This window comes from Charadrius vociferus, unplaced genomic scaffold (assembly GCF_000708025.1).
Source record: "Charadrius vociferus isolate BGI_N301 unplaced genomic scaffold, ASM70802v2 scaffold545, whole genome shotgun sequence".
Lineage (NCBI taxonomy): Eukaryota > Metazoa > Chordata > Aves > Charadriiformes > Charadriidae > Charadrius > Charadrius vociferus.
Window position 1 is genome coordinate 754,050 of NW_009648590.1, and position 13,839 is coordinate 767,888.

Here is a 13,839-nt window from a genome sequence, read left to right on the forward strand (position 1 = left end):
TTGAGATACAAAGGTTTGAGACCTGCATAATGGGTTCATCAGTAGCCCACGGTGCTGTGAAAGGTTTATGCTTTTTCACTGAAAGGGGTTTAATGGAATAAAAAGATCAGAAGGTTCACCTGTGACACCAAGCTGTGTGAAGCATTTGACGGGCTGGAGAGGAGGGATGCCATCCAGAGGGGGCTGGAGAGTGGGGCCTGTGCAAACCTCATGAAGTTCAACATGGCCAAGTGTGAGGTCCTGCACATGGGTCAGGGCAATCCCAAGCGCAAACACAGGCTGGGCAGAGAAGGAATTGAGAGCAGCCCTGAAGAGAGGGACTTGGGGAGGTTGGTGGATGAGGAGGTCAGCATGAGCCGGCAATGTGCACTGGCAGCCCAGAAAGCCAAACGCATCCCGGGCTGCATCAAAAGTATGGCCAGCAGGTCAAAGGAGGTGATTCTGCCCCTCTATTCCACTCTCGTGAGACCCCACCTGGAGTACTGCATCCAGCTCTGGAGTCCCCAACATAAGAAGGACATGGACCTGCTGGAGTGCGTCCAGAGGAGAGCCATGAGGATGATCAGAGGGCTGGAGCACCTCTCCTATGAAGACAGGCTGAGAGAGTTGGGGTTGTTCAGCCTGGAGAAGAGCAGGCTCCAGGGAGACCTTATAGCAACTTTCTGGTATCTGAAGGGAGCCTACAAGAAAGCTGGAGAGGGACTTTTTACAAGGGCATGTATTGCTAGGATGAGAGATAGTAGCTTCAAACTCGAAGAGGGGAGATTTAGAATAGATATTAGGAAGAATTTTTTTACTCTGAGGGTGGTAAGGCACTGGAACAGGCTGCCCAGAGAAGTTGTGGATGCCCCATCCCTGGAGGTGTTCAAGGCCAGGTTGGATGGGGCTTTGAGCAACCAGGTCTAGTGGAAGGTGTCCCTGCCCATGGCAGGGGGGTTGGAACTAAATGATGTTAAGGTATCTTCCAACCTAAACCATTCTATGATTCTATATGTTCACAAGAACATGATTTTTTTCCTTTCCAAGTGAGAGTAAAAATCTGTTATGAAATGCACTAAACAGAACTCATGAAGTTATTGTTATAAAGACCATTTCATAGTGTCTTGGCATTTAACTCCTGAGAACATGTACTTCCGTGCTTGCTGTGCTCTACATAGCATCTGCTCGCTATTTGGATTTTAATAAATTTTATATCTACTATTAAATCCAGAGAAATGCTGCAGGAAAGATGGTACTTTAGTCAGTAAGGTTTGATCGAGCAGTGCTGGAGTAAAGAAATTTGTATCAGTGAGATCTTGGGGAGGGGTGCTACAGGAAAAAGAAGAGAGAATTGAGCATTTACGGTAACTGAAGCCAAATTGGATGTACCACACATGCCTGTTAAGCAGCACGATGAAAGTAGTTGTTCCCCCACAAGAATATGAATCTGAAGGATGGTTGCAAGAGATGCATGTGGTGATATGACAAGCACTGTCTCTCAGTCTGCTTGCATCCAGGTGTGTGTTCTGCTGTAGTCCTTGGTGATTATTGATAGAGTCAAATTTAAGGGACAATGTGAGGTGAAGGTTTTAACTCCATATCATTGAAGTACTGTATTTTCTCAATTTATTTGTCTGTGCTAAGCTGCAGAGTAACAATATTTCTATTGTTTTTCAGCTATGAGAAACCTCCCCCGGGGCTAATAAAGGTTGGTAAATATATTGCAGTAAATTTTTAGCATTATAAAGGATTTTCATACAACCTGTCTTTTAGCCGTTTATCTTAAGTGTCTACATTACCTGTATAAATTACAGAGAAAACTTTTCCACAGGAAAACTCAGAGCTCTGAATCAGATAGGACGATACCAGTTCTTTCATCACCTCTTAGCATGCAAACTTAATGCAGTGTTTAATAGTGCAGATAGAGGAGAGTCGTTGAAGCAGATGGTGAAGCAGATCTTCAGTTTGCGTGACATCTCTTCAAGATTCTTCTCCGTTGCTTATGCTTAAATGTGTTTGTAAAAATACTTTCATAATGATCATTGCTTTTCTGAAATGTACATACCTAAGCCATCATCTAGTGCTTTTAACCTAAAAAATACTCCTCTGCGTTGTAAAAGCTGTTTTTAATGGTTATGTCTTGTTAGCAGAATAAGTCTGTGCTTGTCTGTTAAGTTTTTGTTTATATTACTTATTTAAATAAATTGCTAAAATAAATGGGAAGGCACAGAAATATGGCAATAAAGTTCAGACTGGAAAATTCAAGGGTGACTGAAAATGGAAAATATTTAATGCTGTTAAAAGGGTCGGGTATTTTGGATCCTTTGTGTGTTACAAGAAAAGGAAATGTTGCAGTGGAAATAGGCTCCATGTTAAGTGAAGGCCTGCATACTTGGAGTATTAATTTTTACAAAGTTAAAAAAGAAAAAGAGATTTTATTGTCCTTATCTTTTTCCCTAGGAGAATGAAACAAAGCCAGAAGACTGCATACCTGATGTACCAGGCAATGAAAGCGCACGAGAATTCTTGGCACATGCCCCGACAAAAGGGCTTTGGATGCCTTTGGGAAAAGAAGTCAAAGTCATGCAGTGTAAGGCTGAAAATATTCCAGATGTCATTGGACCTTCATATAGCCATCCATTTACTCTGGGGGAGGGCAGAATGTCTGGTGGACAAATGACAAGGTCCAGTTAGATTTGCATCATGTTGATATAAAAGCAACCAGTACCTTGAAGGCTGTAATAAAATGCATAAAATTCATTTTATGGATGTTACATTTATCAACGTAATACGTGCATATATTTATTTGTTTCAACAAAATGAAAATATTTTCCATAAATATGCTGCTTCTTTTTCCTTCTTCTGATCTAGCTCAGAGATGCAATTTACTGCTGCTTCTATTTTTTAAAGGTTGGAGGTGTAAACGTTATGGACACAGAACAGGAGATAAAGAATGCCCATTCTTTATTAAAGGCAATCAGAAATTGGAACAATTTAGAGTAGTGAGTACAAATACTGTGGTATTATTGCTTGTATTTTTTAATACTGATGATGCATAATCTTGCAAGTGAAGAGAAGCCTGTTATTAAGGACTTTTCCTCTGTCTTTAGTATAATATGGATGCCGAAAATCTCCTAATAAAGAAAAGCTACAGATGTGGTTGGATGTTTGACTACTTTGCAGAAAATCTACTCTTCGAGAGGAAAATTAGTAATTTTTACATTTAAATTGGAAATCTTCGAGAACCTGTTTCAACCATTGTATTCAGTTTTTGTGATTAAAATGTCAACGTAACAAAAAGTGTTTAGTCAAGCTTGAGCTGCCCACATTACAGCCGCTTCAAGCCTTCCACTGTCACTGTGAACAACCACATCATGAAGCCTGTTGTCTAGGTCTGTAATCCAGTCATTGTCTACAAGTCTGATCTCTTGCTACACGAGGCTGCATCTCAGTTCTGCAGATTCTTTCTGCATGACCTCTTTAACTTTTCCTGTTGCTCTGCATTGTTCAACTATATTTCAAGCTCTCATCACTTTTTCTCCTGTCCTCATTTCTATCCTTGAAAAATGCAATCTGGACTTATTCTGTCCAATCAGAATGGTACTGCAAAGAGTATTTTTAACCAGCTCCCATGACCAGATTGCCTTTGGTCTTCATTTTTACTCAGGCAGTTTCTCTGTTGCACCAAGCCCTTGCTGTATGTTCAAGGCCCTTTGTGGTGCATTTCCAACATCTTTCATTTGCTACTGACGTTTTAATTCCCACCTCTGGTCAGTGTCTGATATCTCCTCTCTGTTGAACTTGTTAGCTGAATCTTCCAACGGAAATGATGGCCCCATCTTGCTGCATTCTTGCACAGCATGAACTCGCCTTAAATATCTGCAGAGTTTGCTTGCTATCTTCCTTCACAACAATCTTTTGCTGCAATATCTGTTTAAATTAAAAATAACTGATTTAAGAACCAATAGTGGTAGCACATAGCATGTTAGGACAACTACAACTTCGTTATCCATTTGTCTTATATTCCCTGCTCCTGTATTCTTGTTTGTATCCAAGTTTTTAAAATATGCTATAAGGGCATAGCTTATTATTCTGAACATCAGTATTCCTTCTATGTCTAGCTATTCCTATAGTATATGTATGGGGCTCTCTTAGTTAACTGATTGGAGAGGGAGAGAGGTAGCATACGTGAGGAGAGTCCCCTTCAGTGGTGATGTAACTAGATAAGCTTTTCCTAAAGTAAAAAAAAAAAAACAGTTCAGATAAACAATGTTACATCTGAGAGTATACTTGTGAATTCAGAGCTTGCTAAATGTACTTCATCTTTTGATAAAAGCCTCTTGCATTGGGTTTATTTTTTTAAGAAATACAACAGTCGGTGATAAATACTTCTCTTTACCAACATTGGATTTTCTGTTTTCCACTTTAAAGGCACATGAAGATCCAATGTATGATATAATAAGGGAAAATAAACGTCATGAAAAAGAAATGAGGTAAGTATGTTTCTGTAGTAAACTGCATTTTCAATTTGGTTTTCATTTTGATAACATGATACTAATGTATAGGTGACACTTAAATATAAGCTACCCTTAACCAACTCAGAATATGTTTTTTAATGGCAGTTTCTTTGTTTTGGCAGGCACTAATTCATTTCTACTTTCTCAATAATCACTCAGTACTGCTTCCTACCTCTTTAATTCTAGCTTCTATATTTTTTCCAAACAAAGTTTAAAGAGGAGTCATATTAATTTATGCCATAATATTCAGGTACTTGAGTTTAGTTTTGGTTGGCCTAAAAAGCAGTTTGGTGTGTTTTTTTTTCTTCTTTCACTAACTTCACTGAGGTGTTTTCTAAAATTTGGTACATCGAAGTACCTTCAGTAGACATGAAGGGGTGGATTTAGAAAGCTAGTTCTAGGCACCTGATGTTCCTTGTGTGAGATCATTTTCAATATATAAAGCAGCAGAGTTCTTTAATGCTTTCTTGAACTGTATCAATGAGATAACTGAACAAACTATAGGTAGCCCATAAAGTAGTACTGCTGCTGCGAGTGTGTCGCTTTTTTTTTTTTTTAAAAAAAAAACCCCGAAACCAAATCCTTGGAAAGGATACTGAAGACAACAAGAAAATAAGCAAATAGTTTGTCCTATTTGCCAGTAATTCATGAAAGTTCAAAGGAAGAGTGCCTGTCAAAAATACCTCTGCATCTAAAGTATAGTCTACTCCATCAGCTTCACTGACATCATCTCTGTATCAGCAGGGCAATGGATTTCATAATACCATAATCCCAGTATGCATCTGTGTGTGGATAAACATAGAACTTATTATGGTGGTCTGGTGATAGCTGTTGCCTCATTATTTTGCACACATAAATATTGCTCAGTATCCCATGGGATGGAAAGTCCCTGAGAACAGTCAGTCTGCTTGTCTCAAAAGAGGTTGCTGTTATCAGTCTATGAACACTGTAACGGGAGTGTAATTCAGCAAAAGAGGAAGTGTTCCCCTGGCTTTTGCATGCAGCTTTCATTTCTCAAGCTAGGAAGGAAACAGATTGAAGCTAGAATAAATTATTACAGGTAGAGGAGAGCTAGAAGGGATTCTTATTCACATTTTTTAAACTCAGGATACAGCAACTGAAGCAGCTCTTGGAGGACTCTACCTCAGAAGATGATGACAGTGATGACAGTGATGAGGATGATGAAGATGGCAGCAGCTCCACTTCCTCAGAATGTAGAGATAAACACAAGAAAAAAAAGAGAAAGAAGGAAAAGAAAAAAAAAGAAAAGAGGAAGAAGAAGAAAAGAAAGCATAAATCATCTAAATCTAATGAGAAGTCAGAATCTGACTGACAGCAGTCACCTGCTGCATGCTGATTGACCTCTACTTGTGAACTGCAAGGAAAAATCCAAAGAACGAGGAAGAAGCCACCAGAAAGGGCTTTATTAAACTCAGAACTTACAGGTGGACACGTACAGCATCCTACACTGTCTGTCCTCTTCTGCCCCTCTGCACTGCTGCAGCCAGAAGGAAGAGCGCTGCATTAAACAATACTCAGTCAACCATATCTTTATACTGTAAAACCTGTGCTAATGGTCATCCGTCTTGGTCAAATCGGGCCTCTGTGTTGCCGCATGTGACTATCAGCAGAAAGCTGTGACTACCAAGGTATCGCCAACAAATCTGCAGAATTCAGCAGACTGTCTATCGAAGTGTCTTTTCTCCATGAAGTTACTTTGTTACATACAAAGCCTCATTGTAATGGGACTGCAATTTGCACTGTGCAGAGCACTGACAGTTCACTTACGGTGCTTATAATAAGCAGGTTGTACTGTATTTTTTTTCTCTGCATACTGCCTGTGTGCTGAAGTTCATTGTACTTATCCTAGTACTGTCAGCTAGGGAAATAAAGAGCACTGCTGAAGGAGGGGGAAAAGTTAATCAAGGGGATTTACTTTAAGACAAAATTGCAGTGTCAGCAAGACTTAATTTTTTTGTGTAGCAAAATCTCAACATCATCGCCATTAATACGCACAGTTCTGCAATACCTAACGTGTTCTCCAAACCATAGGAGTGGGAGCCAAGTGTAATGATGTTAGATGGTCAACGTTACTGTAAAGAGGTAGTGGTTTTAGTTATTTAAAAGGGGGTTTTCATGTTAGAAATGAAAAAGATTAATTTCTACATATACTTCAGTATCAGTTGTTTTGATACACTTGAGGATTTTTTTTCCTTTTAAAAAGGCTTGGGGAAATAAATTCCAACTTACTTTTTATGTTTACTAGAATTATTTTATGTAGTAGTAGTTTATGCATCATCCTACAAGAATGATTTTCAACCATATGCATGTAAACCACAGAACAGTAGTAAAGAACTTGTAAGCAGGAAGAAGGGAAAGTTTTCTGTACTTAATTGACCTTGTGTACTGACCACTTTTCTTTTAAGTAATCTTGCAGACTTGAGTAGAAAGATTGAGATAGCTATAAACTGCACTAGAGTAAGCATTTCTTTTTGGAACCTCAAGGTACAGTGGTACAAAGCTGTGATTTGAGGACCTAGATGATATATATTGGTACTCTGCAAAAGGAGAAAGAAAAATAGATTTGCTTTGAAAGGACTAGGAAGGATTTATATAGAACTTAGTCTCTGTGCTTATGATTATATCAAAAAAAACAACCCCAACAGCCCATGGTGAAGTTCTAACATTAGTAGAGTGAACATCAACAGTTAAATCAAGGAACTGTAGACTAAAATGAGTTTAAGATTTTTTTTTTTTCTCCTGAGAGCTTTGGAAAAAAGGACAGGGGAAACTATACATTAAAATGTTTTTTCTCCCTCCTACATCTCTAAGAGTCATTTAGTAAAAATAACCCCCCATTTCTTGCCAGTCATTCATAATATGTTCTGGGGAAAAACAAGGTAGCCGAGGCCTACTTACAAAAAGATTCTTTATCTTTTTCCCAGAGCTTGAATGCACAGTTGTGTTTTATCCTCCGGTGTTACTTAGCAAATCTCCCTGTGATGTGATTTACTGGTGGCTCCTGACAGTTCCCTGTATCAGCATCATCATCAATGAATTCAAAGCTTCTGGCTCTTTCACCAGAAAAAGATTTAACAGCTGAAATAGCATGAGGAGATTTATAATGGACTGTACTGCCACATTTGGTGCGGAGAAAATCCTTGCATGTGTAGATTTGGTGATCGTTAAGACAGATGCTGCAAGCCACAGCTAGCATTCACCTGATGCATTCCAAGAGAATTCTCATTGAAGTTTGTCTAGAGCAGTGCAAACCTAAAGGACTCTTCAGTTACTTTGGCTTTTGTCATTTAAGAGTCTTCTGAAGTTTAGTTCAATAAAAACAAATTCAGTTTTTCCTTAGTCTGTCACTCTATTTCTTGTTCATGGGTCCTTCCCGTTTTACATACCAGGGTTTACTATTTGAACAATCAGGAAAAATACTGTACAAGACCATTCCGTAACTTATATCAATGCAATGTAAAAGTTTCTTTTGAGATACCACATCACTGTTTAACCCAATTTCTTTTTCTGCTCATGGTCAATAGTGGATTCTTACACAACAGAGCAGTGCAAACTCTAGTGGCAGTGGTTCTGTTATTTCACCAAAGTGCTGTCTTAGCCTCTACTGCTTGTAGTGCAGGTACTTCGAATCATAGATTATATTTTAGTTGCCTTGGATGTATTTTTTCTTTTACATCCAGTCACTTCTTGTACACTTTGCAATTTCTTTCAGCAAGGAACTCTAGAGATTAATGAACAATTAGTGACGAAACCTCATTTGCTTTCAACCTGCTCCCTACTAGTTTCGTTTCATACACCCTAGTTCTTGTAATAGGAATCAGTCTTTCACATGCCTTCCATTCATTTTCCCCCATCGTTACCAGTTCTATAGATCTCTATCATATCCCATACATAAAGATTTTAGTAGTTCTCTACTGAAACTCATAAAAGTAGAGCTAATTTAAAAATTAAAGCTAACAGTTTCAATAGAGTAAGATTTTGAGTAGGGCTGAGTGGCAGCTGTTGCTAGAGTGCTAAGAAGCATGATTGATTTCATCATTTAGCATTTTAAACGGTGCCAAAGCTGGCATTTAAAAGACTCTAGGTCTTTTAAAAATACATAGACTAGAGATAAATTTACATTCATGGAAAGTGATTCTATGTAGAAGTAAATCCAGAAAGCAGGATAGAAGATTATAGCCTTGAAAGACTGATGAGCCTTATTATTTTGAAATCTTAACTATTTGAACCAGTTATGGTTTTGTTCAAAGAACTTTTTTTTTTCCCCCCTAGCCATCCTTGCCTTCTTTGTAGAAAGTGAAAGAAACTTTCTATGTGAAAGTTCTGTTGAAGCCTGAGTGGTAGTAATACTGTAATTGCATAGTCCCATACGTGTGAAGTGGAGCTACAACACAAGAGTCTAAGTAAGTGTGAAATGCAGCTACAACACACCCCACAGGCAATGCAGCTTAACAGTTCTTCAGCTCCCAGGTCTGTTCATCTTAATACTCTGAACTATTCTTCTAAGAAAGATTACCTCAGCAAAACCACCAACATCTGTCTTATTTCTTTGGCCATGAAATTAGTTGGGGTTTATAGTCTTGTTAACTGAGCTGGCTGGTGGCAGTGAGTCAGTCAGGGGAATCTGAGGACTCTTAAATAGTGCATTTGCTTTTCCTTGGTATGCCTACGGTTGGCACGCAATGAGTGGTTTTTGCCATTGGCTCCTGTCTTCCATTGTTTTATTTTAATAGATTAAGACCTGTAATTAATCTTTTCCAGCATAAGGCAGAAACCAGAGCATTGTGAAAGGGGAAGCTTTATGCCATGCAGATGCTACCAAATTGAAAAATTAAAATACAGAATTCAAACCTGGCAAGCCAAAGTAACCCACTGGCTCCACTTCAGGGATTACACCACACCCACTTTGCAACAGAGGTTTTAGTTAGCTACAAAAGATGGTTTAGAAATTCTGAGTCACAGACAGTAAGTCTGTCCAAACAAAGCTCCCAGTGTGGCAGTCTCAGAGGCCTCTAAGGTTCATTACTGGTTTGCCAAGCAGTAAATAGATTCTTCAGCTGCCCTATATGCTGCAAGGAAGCATGTGAAAACTTTAAAGGCAATGCAGTGCTGCTACAGTTACACACCGATAATACTGCCAGCACTGCACTTACTCATCACTGGGCAATCCAGCTTCAGTGGTAAGAAAAGCTGACACGTATGTGCATCTGTAACAAATTAAATCTCAAATATCACTATGGCTAGTTACCTGGCTGAAGAAGACGAGCCTAGACTTTAACTTTCAGCCTTTTAAAATGCAGTTTGTACTTCACAACCTTTCTGAACATTAAGTTGTAAGCCACTTGACTTAAGATGCAGTCCACAAATCATCCATGCTGCTGAGTGAAGAAAAAACCAAGTAGAACACTTAGTTTTAAGGTCATAGGACATCACATATAACATTACCCAAGAAGTATTTCTGGAGCACCAGAACATTCGTGCATACTACTTAAAGCATTGGTGTGGATCCATAGTATGGGTACACTACAAGATTTTAAGCAATTAGTTTAAAATAGCATTTGTTTTCAGACAAAGAGCTGTCTAAACACTCCTACTGCAACTCCCTCACATATTCTTGGGAGCTAGCATCACCAGGCCCTAAAGTGGCTTCTTACGACTGGGTAAAAAGCATACTGACTAGTGTAAGACCTGTGAAAGGATGACTAGCATGTTCTTGGGAGTACCTGTGAAATATTAGCCATTCCCAAAAATCTCCACCGAAAGAGTGCCATATAACTGTAATGTCATGAATATTCCTTTCCTCAGACAAGCAGCAAAAGGCTAACAGTTAAGTCCATCAGCAGAATTGGCTTAGTATTCAATTGCAAACCTACACTCAAGTTCAGGGAAAAAGTGGTCAATCCTTCCCTAAGAGGTCTCAGTTATAGTTGAGGATTACTCTTTGGTCACTTACAGTATTCAAGTTGAAGAGATTTTGCCATTCATTCTCCCCATCAGCATGAAGTCTATCCCCCTCTAGAAGCAGCACATTCATGTATTAGATATCCAAGAGCAGCAGTCCCATATTTTCCAGAGTATTAAAGAGCTCAATGCTTGAAGTAATTCCCTCCCTTATTTTATTCTTTGAGGTTTTGATGCAATAGAGGCTTTGTGCAGCACAAAAGCCAAATAAGAATTTGCATTCCTTATTTTCTTGTAGTGCTTAGGGTAGAGAGCGAATAAAAACTTCGCATCACAGTATTAAAATGGATCCCTAACAGCTTGAGGTAAAGGCTATAATTACAGAGCTATAGCACAAGCCAGTGCTATTAAAAATAATAGAAAGATGAAGGATCAATTGGGTAGGGAAACCTCAATACTCGTCACTGAGAGACAACAGCATAACCTCAGTTACAGCTCAAACTAGTAACAGGTAGGCACAAAACTTGAATTCAGTCACAGGAAACACTGCTTTTATCCCTGAATGTTACTCTAGGGCACAGAATAAGAACATTGGGAGAGGAGGCAGAAGACAAGTCATGTCTGTCCATTCCCTCCCCCCCTCCTTTAATAAAGAAAAACTGGTGTGGTTTTGTGTGGGTTTTTTGTTGTTGTTTTGGGTTTTGCTTTGTTCAGGGTTTTTTTGCGGGGGGTGGGGTGGGGTAGAGTGGGTTGGTTTTGATTTTTTTAACAATTTCCCCTACCTTTTTCACTCACACGAGAATCAATCAATCAATCAGAGAATCAATCAATCAATCAGAGAATCAATCAATCAATCAGAGAATCAATCAATCAATCAGAGAATCAATCAATCAATCAGAGAATCAATCAATCAATCAGAGAATCAATCAATCAATCAGAGAATCAATCGTTTAGGTAGAGAATCAATCAATCAATCAGAGAATCAATCAATCAATCAGAGAATCAATCAATCAATCAGAGAATCAATCAATTCACCGCCCTCACAGAGTAAAAAAATTCTTCTTAACATCTATTCTAAATCTCCCCTCTTCTAGTTTGAAGCCACTACCCCTCATCCTAGCAATACATGCCCTTGTAAAAAGTCCCTCTCCAGCTTTCTTGTAGGCTCCCTTCAGATACCAGAAAGTTGCTATAAGGTCTCCCTGGAGCCTGCTCTTCTCCGGGCTGAACAGCCCCAACTCCCTCAGCCTTTCCTCATAGGAGAGGTGCTCCAGCCCTCAGATCATCCTCATGGCTCTCCTCTGGACACGCTCCAGCAGGTCCATGTCCTTCTTATGTTGGGGACTCCGGAGCTGGATGCAGTACTCCAGGTGGGGTCTCACGAGAGTGAAGTAGAGGGGCAGAATCACCTCCTTTGACCTGCTGGCCATACTTTTGATGCAGCCCAGGATGCTGTTGGCCTTCTGGGCTGTGATCACACATTGGCAATGTCATGTTTATTCTTCTCACATGGTGATACTAGCTTTCATAGACATGAAAAAGATCACACATTTTTTACCTATCCACCTCATCTATTTCCATTATTCATGAAATAGCTCAGTAGAGACCTAGTTTTATCATCTTAGTTCTATAAAGAGAATTTTCTGTAGTGGGTTGCCAAGGATACTATCAACTGTAATTGAAGTTATCAGTAAGAAGTCAGGGAACAGGGCACCCTACTGTTGTAAAAAACTTCTGTTTTGTCTTCAAAGCCTATCCCTCCAGCTCAGGGTCTCCATAGAGAACCCATAGAAGTCCCTACAGAAAAAGAAAGGGAGGAGCAGGAAGCATCACATCAACTCAGTGCTTCAGTTTTAGTCCTCAATTGGGTATTTAAAGAAAGTAATATCTGAGGAACTGCCTTGAAATTTCAAGTCAGTACTTGACTTAATACAGCTTTAACTATATTCCTTTACACTTTGACAAAAGGAAATCCAGCCAAAAGTCCAGCTGGTGGAAGAAAATCTTGTACCTATGTCCACATCATGTAGACAAACTGACTATGAGGTGTGATGACATTGACAGGCTTCACAGTCCTGCAGAGCTAAGAACAGGGACAGCAATAAATGGTATGTTATAATGGTACTGATGCACATACATCCCTATCAAACTTTTTTGCTTCCATGTATAGATGGAATACAAGAAGTCTCAAAATGCAATTCTATTAAATTTATTATTTAAATAGTGGATATGCTAGTTGTAAAAAGGTGACTTTAGTGTTAAATACTTAATTGTATTTTAATAGTGTCCTCAGTCTTTACAGTGCTACTTCTTAGCCTTTAAGAGTGCACAGCAACTTACAAAATACACAGGAGAATAATAACTGAGGTTTGGATTTATGCAGACCTCTGATACTTTTTTCCCTCCTGCCCCAATATTTGAAGTTATCTTCTCTTATAGAGAGACTTCCTCATTCCACACCCTAAAGGAAAAAAAAAAGCAATTAAGATATGCATTCTCCTTCCACACAATATATGTTAATTTGATTCTAAGGAAAGACCGGACATCAGTGATTACCTTTTCCTATTGCAGGACAGGACACTGATTGTTGATATTAGAACTATGTACTCAACTTCCCAGCAAGAATAAATTCTACAGGAATGGTGTTGGACCACAGAATATACCAGTATAACAGATCAATAAGAGTTCCATACCAAACTCATAGTATAATTACAGGAACACACTGAAATTATATTGTCAAATGCATCCAAGAAACACCAACTATTTCTGGGTCAAATATAAGTAGTATTTTAGGATTATGCAAGTCTCCTGGATGCTTTTACTAAAAAGGATCAGCAATTAAAGGTTTAACGCTGATGTATAAATAATCTGACTTCAGAACGGATGCCAATTTTGACTAATGAGATGCTTCAGTCTAAGTTTGTTTCTGACCTCCCAAATACATGGAATTGTAATCCTCCATTTAGTATATGAGAAAGAGACAGTCTTTAACTGAATGAATATTGAAGTTAGCTTTACTATACCAGATTCTTTTTTTCCAGAAGGGACTCTGATCTTTTAGGTAGCTTTTTGTACATACTCATGCTTTTCAGTTTATAACCTTTTCAGACTCTCCCACAAATGCATAAAAGCATATTTGTTATTGCACACACTTAATGCAGTTTTCCCCTCCATTGTTTTTCCCTATCTTCCTTCAAAGTATCAAGAAGTTCCTGCTCCATAAAGTTGAAGTTCCTAAGAATTATCTATGTGCATTTGTGTTGTATCAAATTACAGGCTGAGACAGACCTGTAGCTTAAACAAAAGGGTATCCAGCAGTGACACAGGACCCAATATTTTAAAAAGTTAAAACAGTTTGAAGAGCATCTAGACTACAATAGTGGGGTTTGGTGTTTGTTTTTATCGGGAGGTATTATTCCCC

General features: G+C 38.8%; 2 protein-coding genes across 2 annotated transcripts in view; one reads left to right on the forward strand and one right to left on the reverse strand.

Annotated features, from left to right (window-relative positions):
- The first annotated feature begins 1,392 nt into the window (after positions 1 to 1,392).
- On the forward strand, positions 1,393 to 6,116 carry RP9 (retinitis pigmentosa 9 (autosomal dominant)). The gene is made up of 6 exons (XM_009886211.1): positions 1,393 to 1,436; positions 1,657 to 1,687; positions 2,440 to 2,569; positions 2,890 to 2,981; positions 4,411 to 4,472; positions 5,604 to 6,116. The coding sequence occupies exons 1-6, from the start codon at positions 1,393 to 1,395 to the stop codon at positions 5,827 to 5,829; spliced, it is 585 nt and encodes a 194-aa protein (XP_009884513.1). The 3' UTR covers positions 5,830 to 6,116.
- A 6,725-nt stretch (positions 6,117 to 12,841) lies between these two features.
- The window catches only part of LOC104287496, a 7,120-nt gene continuing 6,122 nt past the window's right edge, over positions 12,842 to 13,839 (reverse strand). Inside the window, exon 4 of the mRNA XM_009886212.1 lies at positions 12,842 to 12,879. Coding sequence (XP_009884514.1) covers positions 12,842 to 12,879 — 38 coding nt within the window. The remainder of the gene's footprint in view (positions 12,880 to 13,839) is intronic.

Excerpts from the sequence above, each read along its gene's own strand:
- RP9 (XM_009886211.1), top strand. The coding sequence starts at position 1,393 with ATGAAAGTAGTTGTTCCCCCACAAGAATATGAATCTGAAGGATG. Across the intron at positions 2,570-2,889 it reads AGAAGTCAAAGTCATGCAGT|GTTGGAGGTGTAAACGTTAT; the intron begins GTAAGGCTGAAA and ends TATTTTTTAAAG. Across the intron at positions 2,982-4,410 it reads AATTGGAACAATTTAGAGTA|GCACATGAAGATCCAATGTA; the intron begins GTGAGTACAAAT and ends TCCACTTTAAAG.